Source organism: Eremomyces bilateralis (genome assembly GCF_010015585.1).
Source record: "Eremomyces bilateralis CBS 781.70 unplaced genomic scaffold P152scaffold_3, whole genome shotgun sequence".
NCBI classification, from domain to species: Eukaryota; Fungi; Ascomycota; class Dothideomycetes; order Eremomycetales; family Eremomycetaceae; genus Eremomyces; species Eremomyces bilateralis.
The window spans coordinates 1063382-1084160 of record NW_022985069.1 but is presented as its reverse complement, the minus strand read 5'-3'; the positions used below and the strand labels follow the sequence as shown (position 1 = coordinate 1084160).

General features: G+C 50.5%; 12 protein-coding genes across 12 annotated transcripts; 6 read left to right on the top strand and 6 right to left on the bottom strand.

The window, feature by feature from the left end:
* Nucleotides 1–716: 716 nt before the first annotated feature.
* Nucleotides 717–2771, top strand: P152DRAFT_193099 (uncharacterized protein). The gene is made up of 2 exons (XM_033674276.1): nucleotides 717–1102; nucleotides 1169–2771. Exons 1-2 carry the CDS (start codon nucleotides 994–996, stop codon nucleotides 2509–2511), a joined length of 1452 nt encoding a protein of 483 aa, XP_033537323.1. The 5' UTR covers nucleotides 717–993; the 3' UTR covers nucleotides 2512–2771.
* P152DRAFT_479579 (cytochrome P450) lies at nucleotides 2637–4555 on the bottom strand (the record flags this gene model as incomplete). Its single annotated transcript, XM_033681727.1, has 7 exons — nucleotides 2637–2771; nucleotides 2824–3194; nucleotides 3250–3416; nucleotides 3473–3980; nucleotides 4030–4114; nucleotides 4163–4282; nucleotides 4334–4555. The coding sequence occupies 7 exons, from the start codon at nucleotides 4553–4555 to the stop codon at nucleotides 2706–2708; spliced, it is 1539 nt and encodes a 512-aa protein (XP_033537322.1). The 3' UTR covers nucleotides 2637–2705.
* Nucleotides 4556–5393: 838 nt separating this feature from the next.
* P152DRAFT_193067 (putative uracil phosphoribosyltransferase urg2) lies at nucleotides 5394–6572 on the top strand. The gene is made up of 3 exons (XM_033674273.1): nucleotides 5394–5744; nucleotides 5824–6405; nucleotides 6458–6572. Exons 1-2 carry the CDS (start codon nucleotides 5562–5564, stop codon nucleotides 6325–6327), a joined length of 687 nt encoding a protein of 228 aa, XP_033537321.1. The 5' UTR covers nucleotides 5394–5561; the 3' UTR covers nucleotides 6328–6405; nucleotides 6458–6572.
* A 192-nt stretch (nucleotides 6573–6764) lies between these two features.
* P152DRAFT_446728 (uncharacterized protein) lies at nucleotides 6765–7409 on the bottom strand (the record flags this gene model as incomplete). Its single annotated transcript, XM_033677940.1, has 1 exon — nucleotides 6765–7409. One exon carries the CDS (start codon nucleotides 7407–7409, stop codon nucleotides 6765–6767), a length of 645 nt encoding a protein of 214 aa, XP_033537320.1.
* Nucleotides 7410–7501: 92 nt separating this feature from the next.
* P152DRAFT_479577 (branched-chain amino acid aminotransferase II) lies at nucleotides 7502–9184 on the bottom strand. The gene is made up of 4 exons (XM_033681726.1): nucleotides 8973–9184; nucleotides 8883–8915; nucleotides 8053–8825; nucleotides 7502–7997 (listed from the first exon to the last, which is right to left on the bottom strand). The coding sequence occupies exons 1-4, from the start codon at nucleotides 9010–9012 to the stop codon at nucleotides 7701–7703; spliced, it is 1143 nt and encodes a 380-aa protein (XP_033537319.1). The 5' UTR covers nucleotides 9013–9184; the 3' UTR covers nucleotides 7502–7700.
* Nucleotides 9185–9304: 120 nt separating this feature from the next.
* P152DRAFT_455402 (uncharacterized protein) lies at nucleotides 9305–10750 on the top strand. Its single transcript, XM_033678778.1, has 2 exons — nucleotides 9305–10032; nucleotides 10103–10750. The coding sequence occupies exons 1-2, from the start codon at nucleotides 9677–9679 to the stop codon at nucleotides 10410–10412; spliced, it is 666 nt and encodes a 221-aa protein (XP_033537318.1). The 5' UTR covers nucleotides 9305–9676; the 3' UTR covers nucleotides 10413–10750.
* Nucleotides 10526–11336, top strand: P152DRAFT_193073 (uncharacterized protein). The gene has a single exon (XM_033674275.1). It carries the CDS (start codon nucleotides 10639–10641, stop codon nucleotides 11089–11091), a length of 453 nt encoding a protein of 150 aa, XP_033537317.1. The 5' UTR covers nucleotides 10526–10638; the 3' UTR covers nucleotides 11092–11336.
* A 433-nt stretch (nucleotides 11337–11769) lies between these two features.
* Nucleotides 11770–12280, top strand: P152DRAFT_446725 (uncharacterized protein; the record flags this gene model as incomplete). Its single annotated transcript, XM_033677939.1, has 2 exons — nucleotides 11770–12006; nucleotides 12062–12280. The coding sequence occupies 2 exons, from the start codon at nucleotides 11770–11772 to the stop codon at nucleotides 12278–12280; spliced, it is 456 nt and encodes a 151-aa protein (XP_033537316.1).
* Nucleotides 12281–12738: 458 nt separating this feature from the next.
* Nucleotides 12739–13671, top strand: P152DRAFT_479575 (uncharacterized protein). The gene is made up of 3 exons (XM_033681725.1): nucleotides 12739–13222; nucleotides 13293–13444; nucleotides 13505–13671. The coding sequence occupies exons 1-3, from the start codon at nucleotides 13028–13030 to the stop codon at nucleotides 13563–13565; spliced, it is 408 nt and encodes a 135-aa protein (XP_033537315.1). The 5' UTR covers nucleotides 12739–13027; the 3' UTR covers nucleotides 13566–13671.
* Nucleotides 13453–14656, bottom strand: P152DRAFT_496322 (uncharacterized protein; the record flags this gene model as incomplete). Its single annotated transcript, XM_033682255.1, has 2 exons — nucleotides 13453–14409; nucleotides 14462–14656. 2 exons carry the CDS (start codon nucleotides 14654–14656, stop codon nucleotides 13588–13590), a joined length of 1017 nt encoding a protein of 338 aa, XP_033537314.1. The 3' UTR covers nucleotides 13453–13587.
* A 2236-nt stretch (nucleotides 14657–16892) lies between these two features.
* Nucleotides 16893–18294, bottom strand: P152DRAFT_479574 (uncharacterized protein; the record flags this gene model as incomplete). Its single annotated transcript, XM_033681724.1, has 2 exons — nucleotides 16893–17219; nucleotides 17275–18294. The coding sequence occupies 2 exons, from the start codon at nucleotides 18289–18291 to the stop codon at nucleotides 16893–16895; spliced, it is 1344 nt and encodes a 447-aa protein (XP_033537313.1).
* An 817-nt stretch (nucleotides 18295–19111) lies between these two features.
* P152DRAFT_505520 (MFS general substrate transporter) lies at nucleotides 19112–20452 on the bottom strand (the record flags this gene model as incomplete). The annotated part of the gene is made up of 4 exons (XM_033682438.1): nucleotides 20396–20452; nucleotides 19788–20261; nucleotides 19481–19715; nucleotides 19112–19360 (listed from the first exon to the last, which is right to left on the bottom strand). Exons 1-4 carry the CDS (start codon nucleotides 20434–20436, stop codon nucleotides 19112–19114), a joined length of 999 nt encoding a protein of 332 aa, XP_033537312.1. The 5' UTR covers nucleotides 20437–20452.
* Between the last annotated feature and the right edge of the window lie 327 nt (nucleotides 20453–20779).

Genomic DNA, 20779 nt, shown 5'->3' with positions numbered 1-20779 from the left:
ACCACTGAAATGACTGAACAGTGTGGTTGATGGATCTTGGAGTGTGGCTTCGGTCAAGCTAGGTTCCTGTAATATTTGTCAAAGCGTAGTTTGTAGATATTAGAAATTCTGCATAGGAAAACAGAAAAATGTATTATAAATTCCACCGGCGGATAGTCTGCTCATCATCGCCGGATATAACTCTGCACTGCAGTCCGTGAAATGAGACGAACCCCAGACTGAACCAAACATTGAGCACAACTTAAAACATGTATTTACAAACTCTCCATGTTCCTACCGTACAGTATCTGCATTCATAAAATTAATGCTTTAGTAGCTAACGTTGTTCATACTATCAGAAACAACACTGCCGTTTGCGAATACAAAACGAGTCCACTGGGGATCCCTCTACCACTGATATATCAGTGCCGAACTACCCCCCAAGCTCTCTGACACCACTTAAGACGTCTGTAGGAATTGTGCTCACACTCTATCTTGAGGCTATGGAAAGTACAAATGATCTATGGTAGAGGGCTCCAGCCAAACGTTCGGTGAGTAGGCACACATTTAGCGGTACTGGGAACCAACCAAGCACCATACCGGTTCGCCTCGACCTTGGTACAATATATCCCCTGGACTTGGTAGAGTAGAGTCATCCGGACAATTACTGCAAGCCAAAAGAATTCATATAAAGGTTACGGTTCTATTGAAATTGTTAACCATAGAATTTATTTTCTCTCGTATTTCTATTCCTTCAGCCGTCTCCCTCTCGACATGTTCTTTGCACCGCAGTCTACAAGAATCACAATCCCGTAGCCCTTCTAGACAACAAGCCATACCAGTAACCACTAGCATCTTCTCGAATATGCCTCTAGCTCTTGAGGAACCTTTCCTATCTAGGTAAGTTAGAAATATTTGTGCTATATGCACCGTTAGTTGACATTCTGAAGCAGGACGGCCCAACCAAAGGCGGGAAAGGGGAAGACCTTCTTTGACCTTCCTTTGGAGATACGCATGAATATATATGAAGAGCTTGGCGCCTCAAAGATCCTCAAATTCGATGAATTTTGGCCAACGTTTCTCAGGAAAGGGACTCTAGGTGCCTACGAGTCGCCGGTTCAATGTCAGTCTTGAAGATCCTTTATCTATCCGGTTGGCAATGGCAGGTTGTGTCACTGACACACTACAGCGAGAGGCCGATACAACGGCCTCGATGTGTTGGCAACATGCAAAGCGATCAAGGAGGAAGCCATGCTCCCCTTACTGAGCAAGGTGACCTTTAGATGTGCGTCGTGCCTCGACTTTGTCGGCCTAATGATGCGGATGCCCGAAAATTACCGGCGCTGCATTCGACATGTAGTCATCGTGTTGGACGATTCCATGATCTCGAACGAATCATACCTGTGGCGGAATATGTTCCCGGTATTCCCAGGGTTGCGGCTTGATACGCTCGTTCTAATTGAGAAATTCCACAGAACCAAGACGTTCGGTTGGTATGGTACGAAGGAGTCCAATGTGGTAGGAGAGGAACGCCTCGTTTTCAAACAGCACCTTCTGGAGAATGGCAAAGGATGGAAGGATTTACGGATCTTTAGTCGGTACTATGGGTCGATCGACAGTACTCTGTCGGAGTTGCACCAATTCCGTCATGATGTGGATCCCAACGATGAACCCGAACCACCGTGGACTTCCCTTGCGAATTTCGGGAACCAGGTGTTGGCAACTCGGGACGGATCGCAAACTAAACCTCTCGCGAAGCTTTCCCTAATCACCGATTGCCCGTCTCACGACGATAGGCATTGGTCTGAGTTGGAGAATTTGCCGCTGTGTCATCGAGACCCCAATAACCAGCAAGTTGGATGGAACCCCCTTCGAATTATGCGAGACCAAGGCATTACCAGTGAAAGAATGTGGGCGCTACGATGTGGTACTCGGCCCGATAATCAGGGTGTCTGTTTCCACGCTCGTCGAGGAAGGGCAGCCAACTATGAAGAGGATGGAGCAGGTGTTGCCCCAGAGTTCAAGAAATATATCGAAAGAACAACCTATGGTGACTTTCTCGCCTACTGCACGAAGAAGGCGAGAGTTTCAACCATGGCGAGACATCGAACCACAGCGACATTTCCAGCCACGGCAACACTTCCAACAACGGCGACACTTCCAAGCGTACTGAGTGTCCCTAACGTGCCGAGTGTTCCCACTGTGCCGAATCTTCCAACCGTGCCGAGTGTTCCAACCGCACCCAGTGTTCTAGCCGCGCCGAGTCTTTCAACAGCAGCGAGTGTTCTACCCGCGCCAAGTCTTCCAGCCGCACCGAGCCTTCTAGCTATAGCGAGTCCTCCAGCCACGGCGAGTCCTCCAGCTACGGCGAGCCCTCCAGCCACGGCGAGTCTTCCAACCACCCCTGCTTGGACGGACGTTCAAAGGAGCTCACCCAAGACCCCAGAAACTAACTGGACAAAGGCTATGCTTATATCAGCCCTCATCGGTGGCAGCATCCTATTTGTCGTCCTCCTGGCGGTCTACGCGTAGACCTTGTGAGATGGGGGCGCATGATGTTAGGCATTACTATCCTTCGCGTAATAGATCGATATATTCGGAACAACGCAAATCCATAGTACTAATGAAGTAATATCCCTCAGGAAATCTTTTTTTTTGCGGAACATGGTCTGACAAAGAGGGTAAACTTCTATGGGATTTTGATTTGATCCCTTGCAAATGTGGAGTTATATCTCACTCTGCCCAGACAGTCGTTTACGGAACAGCAACTGCTTCGAGGTATCAGGCGTGCACTATTACGCGTTAGCAAGGTATATCCTGGTGAACTTCTGCTTCTAAACCTACCGCATCGCCATGGAACTTATTCGGATACCTCCCCACCGACTTGTCCGCCAGCTCGATATCATAATTCAGCAGGATATGCGCTACGATTAGCTTGATCTCAGCAACGGCAAAAAACCGGCCAGGACACGCGTGCTTTCCGTAGCCGAACGCCAAATTCTGCTTGTTCGCAGTGACCATTTGGTTCAAGTTGCCCTGAAGACCACCCTTTTGCCGTAGCCGATAGAAACGGTAGCCGTCGAACTCGTCAGGGTTCTCGAAGTGCGCTGGATCGTTGCCGACTGCTTCTGCTGGCGAGGCGACAAGAGTGCCTTTAGGGAGGAAGACGCCGTTTGACAATTGTACGTCTTCTTCGAGGATGCGTTTTCCGATGACTAGGAGGGTCAGTGCGTCTCCTCAGCAGAAGAGCCAAGAAGGGGTGGGACGGACCCATAGAGATGGGACTCATTCGTTGAGATTCCTTCATAAAGCTGTCAAGCAGTTTGCAACTATACAGGCTGTCTTTCGTGAAGTCACCGCCACTCTCCTGTAGAGCTTTTGCGATTTCGTCTCGGAGTGGCTGGAAATATTCGGGACGGGCGGCGAGATCGTATAACCTGCGGTATTCCTTCAGGAACAGTTCATCGAAATAAACGAGCCTACCTTTACGTACGCTTGAGTTGCAGTCGAAGTCGTACTATGGATCGACACCAGCCCGACTCCTAGCTGAACATATGCCATTTCTTCATCGTTCTCGATACCATATTCAGGGGCCTTATCCAGCATCCATTGCAGCATATCATCCGGCTTCTCATAGCCAGGGGTATTCGCCTTCTCTTTCCGTTCTCTAATGATTGGCACCATCATCCGACTGATCCCCGCTCGATGCCGATCCACCCGCTTGATCGCCGGGACGAACTTGGCCGCCAGTGGGCGCAGAAAGGACGGGAACAGCTTGAGAATGACGGCGCCGGTGACGACATCGATCGTGTATCCGACCGCGGACTGGATCCATTCTTCGCTGTGGCAGCTCTCGGGGCCGAGGAATGCGGAGCCGGCGGAAATGGCGACGATGCGGAGAAGCTTGTCGTAGATATTGTGGGCGGTCCACGAATCGGTAGCGGGAAGCTCGTTGTCAATGGTCCGGGCCACTTCGATGGCGACACGGGGAATGATTCGAACTGGTTCATACTAAGCATCATCGCTACTTGATGTATCTGGGGGCAATACCTAATCCCGGGGTAAGATCGGATCGGATGGTGTGCGGAACAATGGGCTCAGATGAAGCAAGCTTCGTGAGTTTGCATTCGAAGTCCTTCACTCATTAAAATAAATTTGCCGATCGACCCCGGCTGTTATCTACCTTTATGACGACCTTCTCAAAGTTGATTACCTCATCCGGCTTTTTCAGGAGTTCCACCATTGAGTCTCTCGACAGGAACACGCACTGACCCAGTGCGGTCTCGGTACGGTAGATGTGAAACTGAAACTTGTGTCAAAGGAAGAACGTTGCTGTCGAGGAAGCATTCTATACCTTCCTATAGCCATCTCGAAGCAGCTTCCGCGCATTCGTCATGAATGAAATCTTCTTCTGTATTGGCAAGCCGACATGTGTCCCAACATATGGTAGCTTTGAGATAGGACTTTGAGAGAACAGGTCCGGATAGAGATATCGAATGACAAGAGTAGCAATGGCAACAATACCAAAGAACGCCGGGAACGAGCCCTGCCTAAGCAAATGCTCAGTCGCCGCCATTGTGACGGAGATACGTTTGCGAACCCTAACGTTGACGATAGAAAAGCACTACAAAGGATGGAGAAACTGTAGGGAGCAGCGGATTGCAGCCGATGATGAGCGACCATGCCCGCATTATATAGCACATGTAAACTTCACGGGCACGACGGGGTTTCAGTTTCCGATCGAGTGTATATCATTGCCGTACTCAATTTAATCCCAGACTTACTTACAGTAATACCATGCCTCCCGGGTGTCAGGATGTGTGCAATATGCAGCATGCCAAAAAGCTTGGATTTGCCAAACGAGGTTGCCGGACTAGGGATATGTGAAACATGCTCGAGACGATCCGAACCTTTTCACAACTCTTGGTCGAGGAAATATATCCCCGTATGGCAAGCCGATGGCTCCGAGATGTGGGAGACATGCGTCCTGTCGCCATTGACCTGTTGAAGGTACTGGTGTGGTCGTATATTGTTCGGTGCCGAGCAATTTCGACGTCCACGGATGACCCTATCGTTTCGACCCCGGATTTATATCGATACATCTGGTCCACACGAGGTGGTGTGGGGAAATGACGGATGTGCTCAGCTTGAGATGAGGGCTACGGCGCGGGACGCCGTCGGCTTCTCATCTCCAACTCGCCGCCCGGCATCTACCAACATTCGTATCGACGATTGCGAAAGATAGAATTATGAACGGGAAGGAGATGATCGGACTCCAGAATCCAGGCTAAAAGATGAATAGATAACTTTCTCCACAGAATAGCTTATCCCTTATCTCGTTATTATTATTGAACACCGCATGTCGTGTTACGTGTAATCTCTAATGGTCCAATGACGTTGGAGGCTCTACGACATTTAACGACAATGACCCCCCAGAGGTCCCCAGACAATCAACGAACTTCCACGAATACTCCGTGCCCTTCCAATTCAAGAATATACTTTACATTGACGCAATATAAACTCAGCACTGAAGCACCGGGACTCCCTGTGCCATCATTCCAATCACAACTTCCACCAGCACCATGTCGGAACCTCTCCCTCCGAATGCTCACGTCTCCTCCCATCCATGCCTCCAAGCGAAGCTCTCCCAGCTCCGTTCACAAAGCACAAGTGCCAAGGACACGAAGACCTTGATCCACGAGATTGCCGTCATCGTAGGATGCGAGGCTCTCGCCCACGGGCTGTCGACCAAGGAGACAGGGACTGTATGTGCTTCTGTCACCAATTCCCCTTCCCTCAACTACACCCCGCCATCCATGTGCCTGCCGCTGACGATCAATCCAGGATACCTCCGCCTTGGGTTACGAATACACAACCCAGACCATCTCCCCCTCGCACATCTCCCTGGTTCCTATCCTCCGCTCCGGGCTCGGCATGGTCGACGCGCTGGAATCCCTCCTGCCCAACCCCGTGCCCGTCCACCACCTCGGCCTCTACCGCGAGAAAGCCACGTTGCAGCCGGTGGAGTACTACAACAACCTGCCGTATCACCGCCCGTCGACGACGAAGCCCGGCCCGTCCGAGCTGGCGATCGTGATCGATCCAGTCATCGCGACCGGGCAGACCATGTGTGCGGCCATCGACACGTTGCAGGAGTGGGGGGTGAAGAGGATTATTGCGATTGGGGTGTTGGCGAGTGAGGGAGGGTTGAGGAAGGCGGCGACGAGGTGGAGTGAGGGGGTGGAGGTGTGGGTTGGGGGGTGTGATGCGGAGACGGATGGGAAGGGGTTTATTAAGCCGGGCTTGGGGGACGTGGGTGATCGGTTGTTTAGCACGATTGGGAAATGAGTTGAAGTAGACAGCGATGGTCTGTGAAAGAGAAGAACATATTAGAAGGCGGATCTGGAGTTTCTAAGGCAACCCATGGTCTGTATACCCAAGCTAGATTTATTGACCATATGATAATTAAAACTTATAGGTCCGTGTCACACTCAGATGGCCTGGTTGAATTTTTGACCGTTAGAGGATGGATTGAATGAATCCCTCTGTTACTGATGATATCCGTTCTCGATGCTCACTCCGGCCTTCTTGGGTTTGATATATATCCTCTTCGCTCAACCGTCGAATACTTTCTCAATAACATAGTCATGCTTCATCCCCAAGACATAGAGCTACATCTGTCCGATAGGATCTCTGTGGCCTTATAACCCCGTACCGGATTGCTCCTAGAGCAGCATTCGCCTGGACTGTTTCATTCCCCCACGGGTCCGCAGCTCGGCCAAAGCCTAGACCTTTCGCTCCGACTTCTCCAACTCCCTTCTCGCCAGCTCCAAATTCTGCTCCAACACCCTCTCCTCCGCCTCAAACTCCGCTTCCCTTCTCACCAGCGCCCGCAACTTCTTCTCCAGCCCCTTCTGCTCGTTCTTCACCCAGTCGATTTCCCACCTGAGCGTGTCTTTAATGCTCTTGCAATCGTCGTCCAGCAACTCCTGGCCCTTGATAACCATGCCACTGAGGAGGTTGGCGCGGTATTCTTCAGTTGCGGGGCTTTCGGGGTGGTTGGCGGGGGCAACTTGCCAGCGGATGCTGGCGAGGAGGGCGTCGTTGAAGCCGCGGTAGCGGGCTTGGGCTTTGGAGGTGAATTGTGGTGGACCCTCGGGGTGAAGGTTGTGGTCGTCAGAGTCGCTACGGAGTGATTTGGCGAAAATTTCCTGCCATTCCCGCGCGGGACCTTCGGGGTTGGTAGGTTTGGCAAAAGCCAGGCCGGAACTCGCGGCGTCGTTCCGTCCATCAACATGTGGAGCATGCTCTATGTCGTGTTTGTGGGTGTCTGACATTGTCGCTTCTCGCCCTTGAGCACTGAAGCAGTTCAGATGGAGGCCGTGGTGATGGAAAAGATCTGGATTACGGAAGACGATTCGGGGGCACATCTTTTGTAGTCCACCAGCAGTGGATTGTCGAATTTGCTATTTCTTTCAGACTTGGAGAGTGTTGATGGAAGTGTGATTTTCGCAAGTGATTTGCGGGTCAGGAGGATATGATAACGAGTACTCTGTGTTGAACGTCTTAGGACTGAAGATGCATGTATAAAGAGCTGAGCATGTGCAGATGAAAGGTGATATATGCATATTTTTTACCTTCACATGGTCATTTCTAGCCATTATAACGCTAATCATAACGCTAATCTGCAGAATGCCACTGATTGCCGCCCTCTGTTTGACTCACGGCAGTTCATCCACATGGTTTGCGTTTGCACCCGTCCCGTTGACCTCCTTACCCCATCCTTCCGGCGCCTCAACCTTCTCACACCAGCTGAACGTGTCGTCAACCTTGCCCAATTGGATCCCCTTGAGTGTGGTCAGTAGCCTGATACAGGCTGGACCTGGACCAGCGTCTTTTGGTAGGTACTCGAACTTGTCGCCCTTCGATTTCATGGTGATCGATCGGATAGGAACAAGAGCGGCTGCTGTGCCGGCGGCCAAAACTTCTGAGAAGCTGGGGAGTTCTTCGTAGAGGATCTGGTGTAAAAATGGTTAGCCTTATGGTCTCTCCGATCGCGGTAGGAAACCCTACCTCGCGCTTCTCCACCGTCCATCCAAAACTCTTAGCCATATCGCACACGCTCGCACTCGTCACACTATCAATTACGTTCTTCGAGTCCGGAACGACTATCGTGACCTTCTCCGCCTCGCCCTCACCCGTTCTCTTTACTCCAATGAATCCACTCGTACTAAACTCATCGACCGCCCTCCTCTCCTTACTATCCAAATGCAACGTGATCCCAAACCCCTCCTTATACGCCTTCTCACTCCACCGCAACACCGGCGCATAGTTCCCGCCCACTTTCGCGCTCCCCGTCCCCTCCGGCGCCGCCCGGTCATAGTCCTCCAGCACCAGACAATCCACCGGATTCGTCCCATGATACACTCCAGTTGGCAGTACGTAGACGCAGAACAGGTACTCATCCCCAGGATTCAAACCCAGCTGCGCGCTCGAACCGAATAGCAACGGCCGAATATACATCGCGGCGCCAGTCTCATGCGGCGGGACGAACGCGGCGTTCTGCGCGACGGCGGCGTGCACACATTTCAAGAAATGCGCCTCGGGGACGGTAGGGATGGAGATGAACGAAGCCGAATGGGCCATGCGGGTGGCATTCTTGGCGGGCCGGAAAATGCGGATGTCGCCGTCGGGGTGGCGGAAGGCTTTGAGGCCCTCATAGCATTGTTGGCCGTAGTTGAGGCCTGGGGCGAGGCCGTGGATGCGGAGGAAGGGGTCGGTGACGAAGGTTGGGGGGGACCATTGGCCGGTGGAGGTGGAGTAGTGGGATTCGATGTGGCCGTTCACTGGAGGGGAGATTAGTGGTGGTGGAGGAGGAGGAGCGGAAGGGGGACAGGACGAACCTTCGCGGACGCGGAAGCCGACATTGGACCAATCTGTTTAGGGCGTCAGTATGGTTGGTCTTGATAATGACATTGCGATTTGCGACTTACCGATGGTATCGACTGGCGGGGGAGGGAATTGAGGAGCCATTGCGTCTTAAATCTTCTATCGTAGCACTCACAAGGATTCTTTGGAGATTCTCAAGAGCTGATATACTAGAGTAGGACTCGAAGGCGTTCATATACGATGGTCCAACTTCCGTTACTCATCATTTCACTCCCCGCCAAAAGTTAACCGACATCGGCCAGGCCAGATTTTTGGGGGCGGGGCGGGGCGGCATCTTACGCCTATTCCTGGCGGCGATGGTGAGCTGCAGGGGCGAGCTGGGATATCGTGAATTTAGCCAATGATATAACGCTCATTAAGAGCTTCGGAAATCCCCAATCCTGTGTCGATCATCAGGAGATATATACCCGAAGTCTGCGGTGTTGCATCCTGTCAGATTGTCATCCGTATTGGAGGAAGAGAAGGAGTTCTTAACTTAGAGTACCGTATGCTCTTTGTTCCCTGACTGTGTGCAGCTGCCCTCCAAAGTTTGGTGTACCAGTGGAGACAATCCCATATCGAATCTGTTGTTCAATAAGCACAGCTGTCCAGATAATCTTTGAAAGCATTTCTCATCGTGCTCCCTCATCACGATCCAAGACCGATACCTGGGCCGTCGCACAAGCTCCTTGTATCCACGGCGCCTCCCGGGTATCGACATACATGTTATACTGGTACACACCGTCCCAGACTCCAACAACCCACCACAATGCCGAGCGGCGTCGCCCGCCGCTTCCTCTTCCTCGTTGTCTTCGTTGTCTTCTTCCTCGCCATCCTCCTCTTCACCTCACAACATCCACGAGCCGAACAACTACGGGAACCGTTGAAAATCCGACCGGCAAAGGATGGGGAACATGGATCGCCAGGTGGCAGCGCGGATAGAGGCCTGCTGACGGGACATGCAATCGCACCGAAATTGGGGAACGAGACGGTGAAGGCCGAGCTGGGGCGCGCGGCATGGCGCGTTCTGCACACGACGTTTGCGAGGTTTCCGGAGAAGCCGACGAAAGAGGAGAGTCAGGCGTTGAAGACGTATATCCATTTGTTTCAACGGGTATATCCATGGTAGGTTCTATCTACAGATCGTGCCTGGCTTTAAGATTTTGCGACCTGTGCTAATGCTCCATCTCTACAGCGGCGACTGTGCCGAACATTTCGGCAAACTCCTCCAGAAATTCCCCCCGCAAGTCTCCTCCCGCAACGCCGTCGCTGGCTGGGGTTGCCACATCCACAATCAGGTAAACGATCGATTACAAAAGCCGATGTTCGACTGCAACAATATCGGCGACTTCTACGATTGCGGCTGCGCGGAGGACGAGAAGAAGAGCGGGGAACAGGCGAAGACGGAGATGAGTGCCGAGCGGAGGGAGAAGATCACGGGTGAGAGTGGACGGGAGCTTGACGCGGATCGATTTGTGAAGGCGGCTATTGACGGGCAAGTTTGACCTTGATTTGGTGGAGTACGCATTATATTGAAGCGGTGTTGAAGATTGAGAGTTCCGACGGTTTAGTCTCCTACATGGTGGGCGATGAGGGCGGTCTTCAGGTCGATGTTCGACAAGACGTAAGAATCAGTCGTGCCTCGACATCCATAGGAGCAACATGGAAGATCAAAGTGTTGAAGGATGTTACCCGGCACGTCGCTTCGTCAGCTACCTTAGTGCATAGCGAATGGCGTCTACGGCGGGGACAGGGCTAGATGGTTTCCCCTGTTGTAAATATATGTATTTTCATGTCATTGTACCCAATGTTATTGTACCTGTATTGATGGTCAAAAGAGCATTTGATTGCATATATACACAGCGAGTCATGTCATGGGCCCTCAATATGTTTACACTTGCACTTCAGCACGAGTCATGCGCTGCGCATCAACTCCAGCTTAGTCCATCTTCCCATCCTGTGTCTCGACATGCTATTTTCATCCGCCACGACAATGACTACAGTGCGTGGAGCAGCATGGAGAGCCGCGCCACTGTGACCAGCCCGCCCGAGTCTGATACGCCAACATCGAGAATCGCGTCCATATCTCAACTCGTTTTCCGTGAAGCCTCCATACTTCTCCATATAGACGAGTCTTATCCTTCCACTCCCTATCCTGGTGGCCAACGTCATGGGCTCTCTTGATCGTTTGGAACCGGCGGAAAAAATTGAAGAATCATCCACAGAAACGAACGTGATCAGGCGCCAAGGAACCCGGGAGGACCGCCAGTTACGTGGTTGGATTACTGTTATTCTGCTATTAATAGGTCCTCCTACAGCGCTCATCACTTGTCTAATCCTCCTCGCAAACCGGAAGCACTCCGATCCAGCACAATGCGCGAACAGGAGCCTCGACGTCGGTTTCCAGGGGACCCGGATTCTTATGGGTTGGGCATTCGAATCGGTCTTTACCTCCACTAGCTGTGTTCGATCGTTGCATCCGCCTTGCCAACTGAACGGCGCTACCTCTCGGTGACATATGCTGCATTCACCGTGGCTCTCCTGGCCGCTTTACTCGGTCTCATCTTTGGGGATGGGTGCACATACACTGCGGAAGTAATCATCCTACTTCCTTTACTTTTTGGAGGATTCAACATCGTCATTTTTAGCGACTCAAATCTTTTGCTAGCAACTGATGACAAGGTTAGGGGCGTGCATTTCGCTCAATTGGTTCACTATTTATTTATCATCCCCCTCGTACTATGGTTTTCGTTCCGCCTAGCAACGACTGGCGACGTGGACTTCAATGCTACTCCTTCAGGCACATCATTTTTTTCCTTTACTCGAATTGGACCCGGCAATTTTCATACCGGCAGTGCTGCGATGCTGGCTCTGACGTTCTGGCTTATATCCCACCCTGCCCTTGCTTTTGTTTTTGCATTGATGAAGGAACCGCACGGTCGAGTTTATCGGGCGCTTAATGCGGCTATGTTGTTTACACGTATCGCACTTATTATTTTCGTGAGCTACATCATCGCCGGCATCGCCCGGGGGCTGATGGCCTTGTTCAGGAGTAGGGACGAAGAGTCGAAGGAAGCCGAAGAGTCCTGGGGCAAAGCCGTAAGACCTGCACTTGTAATCTTTAGCTCCGCATTTGGCTGATCTGAACTATCAGGGGTATGATTATCAACGGCTTCCTCACTGCCGTTTCCACGATACTCTTCGTGGAGCTCGCGTTGAAATGGAACAATGTGACTGGTGTATTCGAGATAAAGACAACCGGGCAGTTGATCCCATTTACTACTGGGGTGCTTCTGGTGGTCAATGTTCTTTAGAAGCTAAGAAAGAGATATGCAGTGGGTGGATCATGGTCGTTAGCAGGAGACTTTACTAATCTGTGTAGGCACGGAAGGACGAGAAGGGTAATGCCTTAGTTCAGCAAAATATAGATATGCCAGAAGCCCATATCGCGTTCCAGCGACCAGATAGCTCTTCGGTTTGAGCATGCGTATTTGATTATATTTGATTATATTTGGTGGAGGGGGCTTAACATGCTTGTATCATAATAGACTTCGGTGAGCCATGGGATTATAAGTCCGTCGTGGTGACATGGAATGAAATCTACTTATCCTCTGTGGCATCCTGATCCATGCTTTTCCCAATGCTCTATTTCAGGGTCCTCTCCCCAGACCCTTTCGATCCGATATCGAACCTCGAGTGGCTCAAGGAACTGTTCCACTGCACTAATCCCTAAGCGGTTAGATGCATGGAGAAATCGCCAATTAGGAGCGGCTTAATTTGACCTCCTTCATCCTTGTTTCCATTTCGTCATATTTCAAGGGAACTGAACAACATACATCATGACCCCTAAATTCACGCATCTCGACTGGTTGATTTGTGTCCCTTAACCAGAAACCTGTCAGTACACAGGCCAGGAATAAAGTCCGATTGGTAGTCTCTAATCATCAGGTGAGAGAATACTAGCATGATGACCGAGAGCCCAGGGATTCGCCAACGTTTAGACCACCCCCAATAAATTGGCCACGATCTCGGATCATATATGGTATAGGTCTCGCTGCATCATTCCTTCGTTCACTAATATTCCTATCACATTTGACAATACTGAATAATCAAACACATCATGTCTTCCTGGTTTCAAAGCTCACCGCACACAAACAGCAAAAAGGGCTTTTCGGCCGACAAATTCAAGGAGGCGCTCAACCCAACGAGCGATACCAATGTCAACATGCTGAAGCAAGAAGCCGACCATACCAGCCAGCTGTCCGGCCAGCAGTTCAATCCGGGTAGCGGTAGCGGCACAGGGGAGGGACGCAGAGTGAGCACCTTACGCTGTAGCCCAGTCTGGGCTTTGTCGTGAATCCAAAATTAACAACCTATTCCCGCAGTCCTCCGGAGCCACCGGATTCGGCGGCATGGTTCCGTTCGCCAGCCTCCAAGCCGAGAAGCGGGACCCCAACAATATGAACGCTGCCCAGCGACGAGCGAGTATCGAAGATCAAAGGACGAGGCGGGGATCGATTGGGAAGATGTGGGATAAGTGAGTAGACAACCGATGTGGGTTATGTCCCGGTAAATACATGTCGCTGACAGGTATTAGTTTCACTAAGGGGCCGGTTTCTGGCGGCGAGAAGAGTGGAGGAACCTCTGGGATGAAGTAATGGATAGCCAAGTTGCTGAGGACTAGGAGATGTGTTGCTCGGACGGAAGTAGAATTTTATAATGGATAAGATATGTACAGTATCTTTCAGTGGTGTCCCAAGTCAGTGCGAACCGTCCTGACGGCTTTGTTCCACCGATGGTGCTTCGCTGTGTCGCCCGGGGTGATGTGAGAGATATGCCCATTTTCTTGAGTCCGTTCTCGAACATCGCACGAAGGCAGGGGATACACGCGGCCATGATGCCGATATATGATTCGGCGGAAGCCCACAATCCCATCTCGACCGCGTCCCATGCCATATCCTGCTGGGGTTGGACAACCGAGATGAAGAACAACTTCCGGATACCAGCAACTGCACAGAGTAGCCCCAGACCCATGAGAAAGGCGAGAACTAACTTGTCTCGTAGAGGGCGGTTGAGTAAAAAGATGAAGGTGAGAGGGAGGAGCGAAAATAGGACGTCGGAAAATATGATGGCAATCGACGTCGCCAAGATCGCCTTCCAGACGTCGTGTCGAGACCGGCAAGTTCCTTGGATGATCGATTTGTTCCAATAGAACTCAAGTGGTTTGCACTCAGTCAACTGTAAGGACATCGTGACGACGGCAAATACGACGAGGTATACTATGCATGCACTCATGCCAATTCTCCAGACAGTAGCCCTTTGAATCCGAAGAAGCATTGCTGCAACGGAGAGCTTGATGAAAGTCAATCCCCATTGCCAAAGGACCTGAGTGACCCAAATCATCTTGACGTACTGGGTCCCATCAGTGATTAATTCGAAACGTCGTCCATAGCCAAGCGTAATGGTGTATATCATGATCGAATAGCTTATTAGAACCAGGACCTTTAGACATAGTCCTATTTCTGCAACATACTGTGTCCAAACTGAAGCTTACCATCGCAATGGTGATCAGATAATCATCCCAGTGGAGGTTGAAAGTTGGTCGCGACCTGGAGACCATGCGGCAGATGTACAAAATAAGCGCGATAACCAGCAGGCTAGTGTGGACCGCTACGATAATGGGAGCTTTTGTCTCATGTTCTCGATTCGTTGCTCGCGGATCAAAAGAGTTGAAGAAATCATCGGACATATTGACATTTGACAGTGACGTGTCAGTCACAGATCATTGATCGTGGACGACCAACGATCAATTGATCATGCAAAATGTAATATAACTAGAGAAATGCGCATTAAGGTTAGAAGATCGGACCGCTTGGGAAGATAGCCTATATCAAGAAGTCGAATTAACTCTCCAATTATTTCCTGAAAGTTGAGCACGCCTGACACCATGTCTGTCCCTAGTCCCTAAGTACGTAGTAAGCAGTAGCCCGTAATCGTATGCATGCCATTTTGGCCCGGACGTCCTGACTCTTGTCCCCTTCCTTGACCCATGTTTCCCATGTGGCGTTGCCCTGGATCACCGACCTCCAAAGCCTCCTTTTTAAGAGACCAACCACTGATCTGTTTCGATCACGACTACTATGCAACGAAGATTATTCCTCCTCGGCCTTATGCTTCAGTTCGAATCGTCAACAAAATATGGATGTTACACTCGCTTTTTTCCGAGGAGCGCAGCATCAATGGTATAAACCGATGATTGGATTTAAACAACAGGGACCTGGGAAGAGAGTCGAAAAGACTGTCTCCGCCGCTCAGGGGCTATCTGGAGGTAATGTGGCTCTAAGCAATCTCAACAGGCACATTCTGGTGAAGGTATGATCCATAATCCGCGTAAGTCGTAAGTACCATTTCTAAATGCTAACCGTAGAGGTAGTCGCCGACACTCTAAACGATAATGCGGTCCAAACGATAACTTAATGTAGTTCCCAATCTCCGTAAGCCCGTTTATTCTCCGCCATTATGCTGAAATATAATGAAGCTATTTAATCTAGAATCCAGAGAGCCTTCTAATCCCCTCTACAGTCTGCCTAGCAACCTCCGTCGTTAGAAGAATTCTTTGCTGGCATCGAGCGTCGACGGCTTCAGCCTATTCTGCATAACTGTAGTGACTTCGGCACAGGGTCCAATTTTTTGACAGAGGTGGGGCAGGAAAGGGGCTCGATAGAACTGATTGAAGCATGAAATATGGCTCTCGCTACAAGCGGAGTGTATGCTTCCTGCTCTCCAACAATGGCATAGAATTATCACTTTGGAGATATGGAAGCCTTCTACGATGAAATATTTGCACAAGTCAGTACTCGAAATCCCTTTTTTGAGTCTCAGGATGTGCGCAGAGAGCGTCCTAAGTGTGCTATAGCAGAGACGGTTTCACACGCTTGGAAAGGACTTAGCTCTCGCAAGGTCTTAAAAGGAGCTTCCGCAAACCGCAAACTCCCGGGGTTGAAAGCAGATATCCACCACCAGTTCAGTCTCGTTTGCAGAGATACTGGCCGTGGTCAAGATCCACCAGCCTGGATGGCTATTCTAAGGGTAAAAAATCACATCCACCGGTCCCCATTTTTCTTCCCCTATCCTAAACTAGAGGGAAGGAACCAAGGCATGCGGGCTTCTGCTCTGCATGTGGTTGCGCCTATTGAAGGCCTCCGTTCGGAAGAGCCAGATTGGTCCAGGGTCCACGATAATGCCCAATCCCAAGATTCGGACGCACTTCGTGACCACTCCACTCCTCATCAGACTCGAATTGTCACTGGTCCCCGATTATCGTCAAGATTTCACTTGGGGACGGCGTTGGCGCCGTTGGTAGCCAGATGTGAGCGTTTTGAACCACTGATACTGGTAGCGATTGCGATCGCTGACACGGAGGCTGAGCGTCTGCGGAGCCAGGTTGTTGCCCACATCTGATCTGGTTGATCGTCGCCTTGGCGACTTGTCAGGGCCTTTGCCCTTGTGTGTGTCAATTGGGGTGGTCGGGGGTTTTATGAGTCCGGCTAGCGGTCTCGAAGGACCAGTCGCGAGCCCACCCAGTCGGCATCTTGGCTTTGAAGTTCGGATTGCAGTTGGGTAAAACTCAGTGTTGGGAGTGCTCTGAAGTATTAAAGACCACCTTGACGCCTGGTCGGTACTTATGTTGCGCGAGACTTGTGGTCCGGGTTAAAGAGCTGGAACTGTAGGCGTAACAATATAGGACTATGGACAATGGGTGGGAGCGGTCTCCTCGAACCGAGGATTGAGCACTGAAAGAATATTAGGACAATGATATTGTGAGACCCAACTGAATGGACAAAAAATCATCTGTCAACAAAGGATTTTAACGGATAAAGGGTGCCATACCTCGAAATGTTTGCCCCTTTATCCCCATTCAATGCTTTACCGGTCTATTCTGACTCAAAATAACGGGCCATGCCACAGTCTTTACCAACGATATTTCACGTCTCCCATGGCTTCTTCATCTTGCATGGCAAGTTATTTTTGACCCATTTGTTGATTTTATCGACCCGCCACTCACTCGTCCAGCGCTTTTCGCCTTCCGGATCTTTGCGTGTGCCCATTCGGATCCTGTCGTGAAGTCTGCATAGCTCGCCATTGAAGTGAAACTGGAAACAATCGTCTGCGTCATGACATGCCGCGCGGCATGCTTCAAGTGTATCGGTCGTAAATTCTTTGTTTTCTGATAGATTGTCCCAATCTTCGCGTGATGAGATTATAACCGGAAACTCTAAATCAGTGAATAGCTCCGAAAAACTGAGGGGCTTCTATTTAAGTTTGTGTTATTGTCCATGCGAGTAGGATGGGTGCGATGATACGCACCTTATAGTGAGCTCTATGCCGCTCAAAATCATAGAGTTTCCTTGCCTCGGTTGGTTGAACGTGATGCATCGTGACTACCGGCTTACACCAGTAGTCTGGTCCGAAAGGTATGGTATCTAAGCTTTCTCCTTGGATGATGGGCCAGACGCTCTTCAGCTCGATACCCACATCCGCGAATGCTCGAGATGCTGTAAAGTCTCCACAACATTCGTCGGACAGCTTCTGATCCCATTCGGCGGCAGCTCCGGGGTGGTCGACTGTTAAGTTGCTAATGGTCGGTTTGGAAAAGAAGTATCCGCTACCGCCGTGTGCAAAACCAAGGTCATTGATTAGCGACAGTGATCCGAAGTAGGTGGTTTTCGTCGCGTCCAGAGTGGATAGATAGGCCAGGAGATTCGCCCAGACCAAGTATGTATCGGCCTCAAGGAAGACATACCAATCCATATCAGGATATAATTCCCATGTTCGTTGGATCGTGTGTAGATGTTTATATTTGTCCAATATCCAGGCAGCCGATTTATCTCCCTCCTTCATATCCCGAAGCGAAGGAATCTCATGCATCCGATTCTGGCGTTTGAGCTCCTGTTGCTTCCTATAGAGCTCGAACTCCGGGCGGCTGTCTCTAATCGACGGTGCAACTCGTTCTAATGCATCGTGGACGTGCTGTCCCATGATCCACTGCTCCATGTCGGAGAACAGAATGACATGTTTGGCGCACTGGAGATAGGTCGTAAGAATGGTCGGCAGCTTATCCATAGCCTCCGTAGCGCCCGTCCGGACTGATATCACCACATTTCCTGGATCTGGGAATCGATCGCAGTAGTCATCTTTCGGCGGATTTGGTGGACGTGGCTGGCTTTTCTGCCCACTAGCACCGAGTAAAGGGTCGGTCGATTTCGCTACCCCCGACCAATGGGTTCCTGAGGTAGAGAAGAGATAGACGGTCGCCAGCAACGGGAAGATAAGACAGAGGCTCCATATTCTGGTTGGTGAAACAAATTGCAATCGCCCATACATGGCTCAGATGGGATGGATGAACTTGAAGAATACCGGCAATGAAGAGGAAGCTGCGCAGGGGTAAAAGTTCCGCATCTTCAAAGAACAATATAACGAAGGTATACAAGAATATCGTAGATTCGTAGTATTGTAGTGTCATTGACAAATCATGAACGCATCTAGCCGTATGCTTATGTGGTACGGTAGTAAGAGTGGACCGATGACACAAATGACAAGCAACGGGAGGAAAGCTGCCGAAAAGACCAAAGAAGAATTCAGAGAGGTTACATTTACTTGTATACCTAGGCATTTACATGGTCTCGTATCCATCTCGTCATTTGACTTTGCTAAGGCTGGGCACAGCCGTGGCCATGTTCTGGATTCGTGGAATCCGGAGGACGAGGGGGAGGGCACCTGTCCGCATCGTAGAGTGATCGCCAATGAGTGTAAGGGAGATAGAAACAAAGATATTAATAGCGAAGCCCAAGTTGACTGTCGAATGGCATTCGGGGCATTCCCTCTGTCCCTCGCATGAATACGATAGATAGTGGCGACATTCACAGGTGATGTTCGAGATTGGGAACTGTCCGGGAGGAATTGGAATCCAACCGGTTCGCAAACCTCGGCCACATCCAGGCCCCTGCTGGAATTTAGAGTACTATGAAAAGGATGTAGAATACGTGGTTGATATTGTAGAGAAATCAATTTCATAAGTTGTATAGAATAGGTATCAAGCACGCCTGTCACTCTACCCGGCTCGCTATGGATGGGGTGTTGATTTGATATGCGACCTTTTTGAGACTAGGTCGACAAATAATCGATGGAACTTTAAAACTCAATCCTACAGCGACAATGGATACTGTTCTCGTAGGTACGGCCCGTATTTTCGGAAGATGACGGGCACAGGCACAAGTATCAACGCCATAAATCCAAGCAACGAGTTGCCCCAACCCAGCTCTAATGCATCGTACATCTGTAGTGCACACAGACGAAGCAAGGTGGCTGCAATGGAACGGACGATGTTGCTCGCCCAGATGGCACTTGCGGCATGCAAAGTGAACGCATCGACAAGGTAGACTTGGAGAGGGATCTAATGGAAGGTGACGTTAGCTGGATGTTGCTCGAAGTTGAACATACAAATAATGTGAATAGAAAAATCGGATCACACTGACAAAGGCCGTCATAATCCCTACGCCCGTAATTGCTGTACCAAGCATTGGGACGATCCAATGCACTTGATGTTGGACTGTCCATCCATATATGAATAGCCCAGCAGGAATCGCCGGGGAGCCGGGGAGGGTATGGGAGAAGGGTATTCGGTGCTCCGGTATGAGTGTGTCCCCATTTTCTTGGTGAAGGTGGTATAGAGGATATACAAGATGCCGTAGACGGCCATAACCGACATAACGGGCCTGAATAAGAATATCTTCGTGGGCAGTAAAATGCTGCGCTTCACGAGATCGGCGCGTGACAGTCCAGTATCAAGGCGGGACCGCTGAGCAGGATTGCCGGTTTACTTTCGGAGTCTCTTTGCTTTCTTTCCCTGGAGGATCGGTGCATATGTTTCTCTCAGAACAAACAATACAACCAATCCGAGCGCGCCAGTGACGATTGTCAGGAGCCAGAACACCCACCGCCAACCCTTAGCCTCTGAAAGAAACCCTCCAACAACTGGGCCGATGACTGGCTCTATGATAGGGCCCGTGATCCAGATTGCTAGAGCACCTCCACGCTTTTCCGTGGGCATGACGTCCATAATGGATCCCGCTCCGATGGTCAAGGGTACACCTCCGCAACAGCCCATGAGAAAGTGGAAAACGATCAGCATGCCCATGTTCGTGCTCAACGCATAAGCGACGGAGAACACAACGAACAACACGCTGCTAACTCGGTATGCCGGCAGTCTGCCACATATCTCGTTTAGCGGCGCCGCAACGACCGGCCCAAATGCAAAGCCAAGGACGTATACTGACACCACGAATATTGCTAGGCTTGGTTAGGGGAGCGGAATTCTATCATTACTTCAGGGACACAGGGGGCGAATATAGAGGAGGCGAGAGGGGTGATGAAGGGCATGACGGAAATGATGCCGACGTTGGTTCATTTCACCCCTATTGGCTAGTACATCGGGTTCGCAGGTCTAGATCGGCCGGCTCGTCCCACCATATCTCATTCGGGTCGGTGATGGTGGTTGTGGCGATATTCGCGGCATGTTTCTCAAGATCTTCCTCAGCACCGGTATGAAACGAAGCCGACTTTGAGGAGGGACATCCTCGGTTGATGTCTGATGATTCGGTTTTCGATCCATCTCGGAAGATAAGTTCTGACTAAAATGCCCTCATCTTGAACGTTTATTCTGCCGGGTCCCGTCTTTCTGTCGCTGTCCTTGATGATTCTGCTGAAGGTCTGCTTCCTCTCCTCAATATGGATTGGTAACTCAGTCACTCCTTCGTTTGTGGGTCTATCAGCCTCGTGACCATCTTGAAAGTGTGAATGGACTCGTTCATAT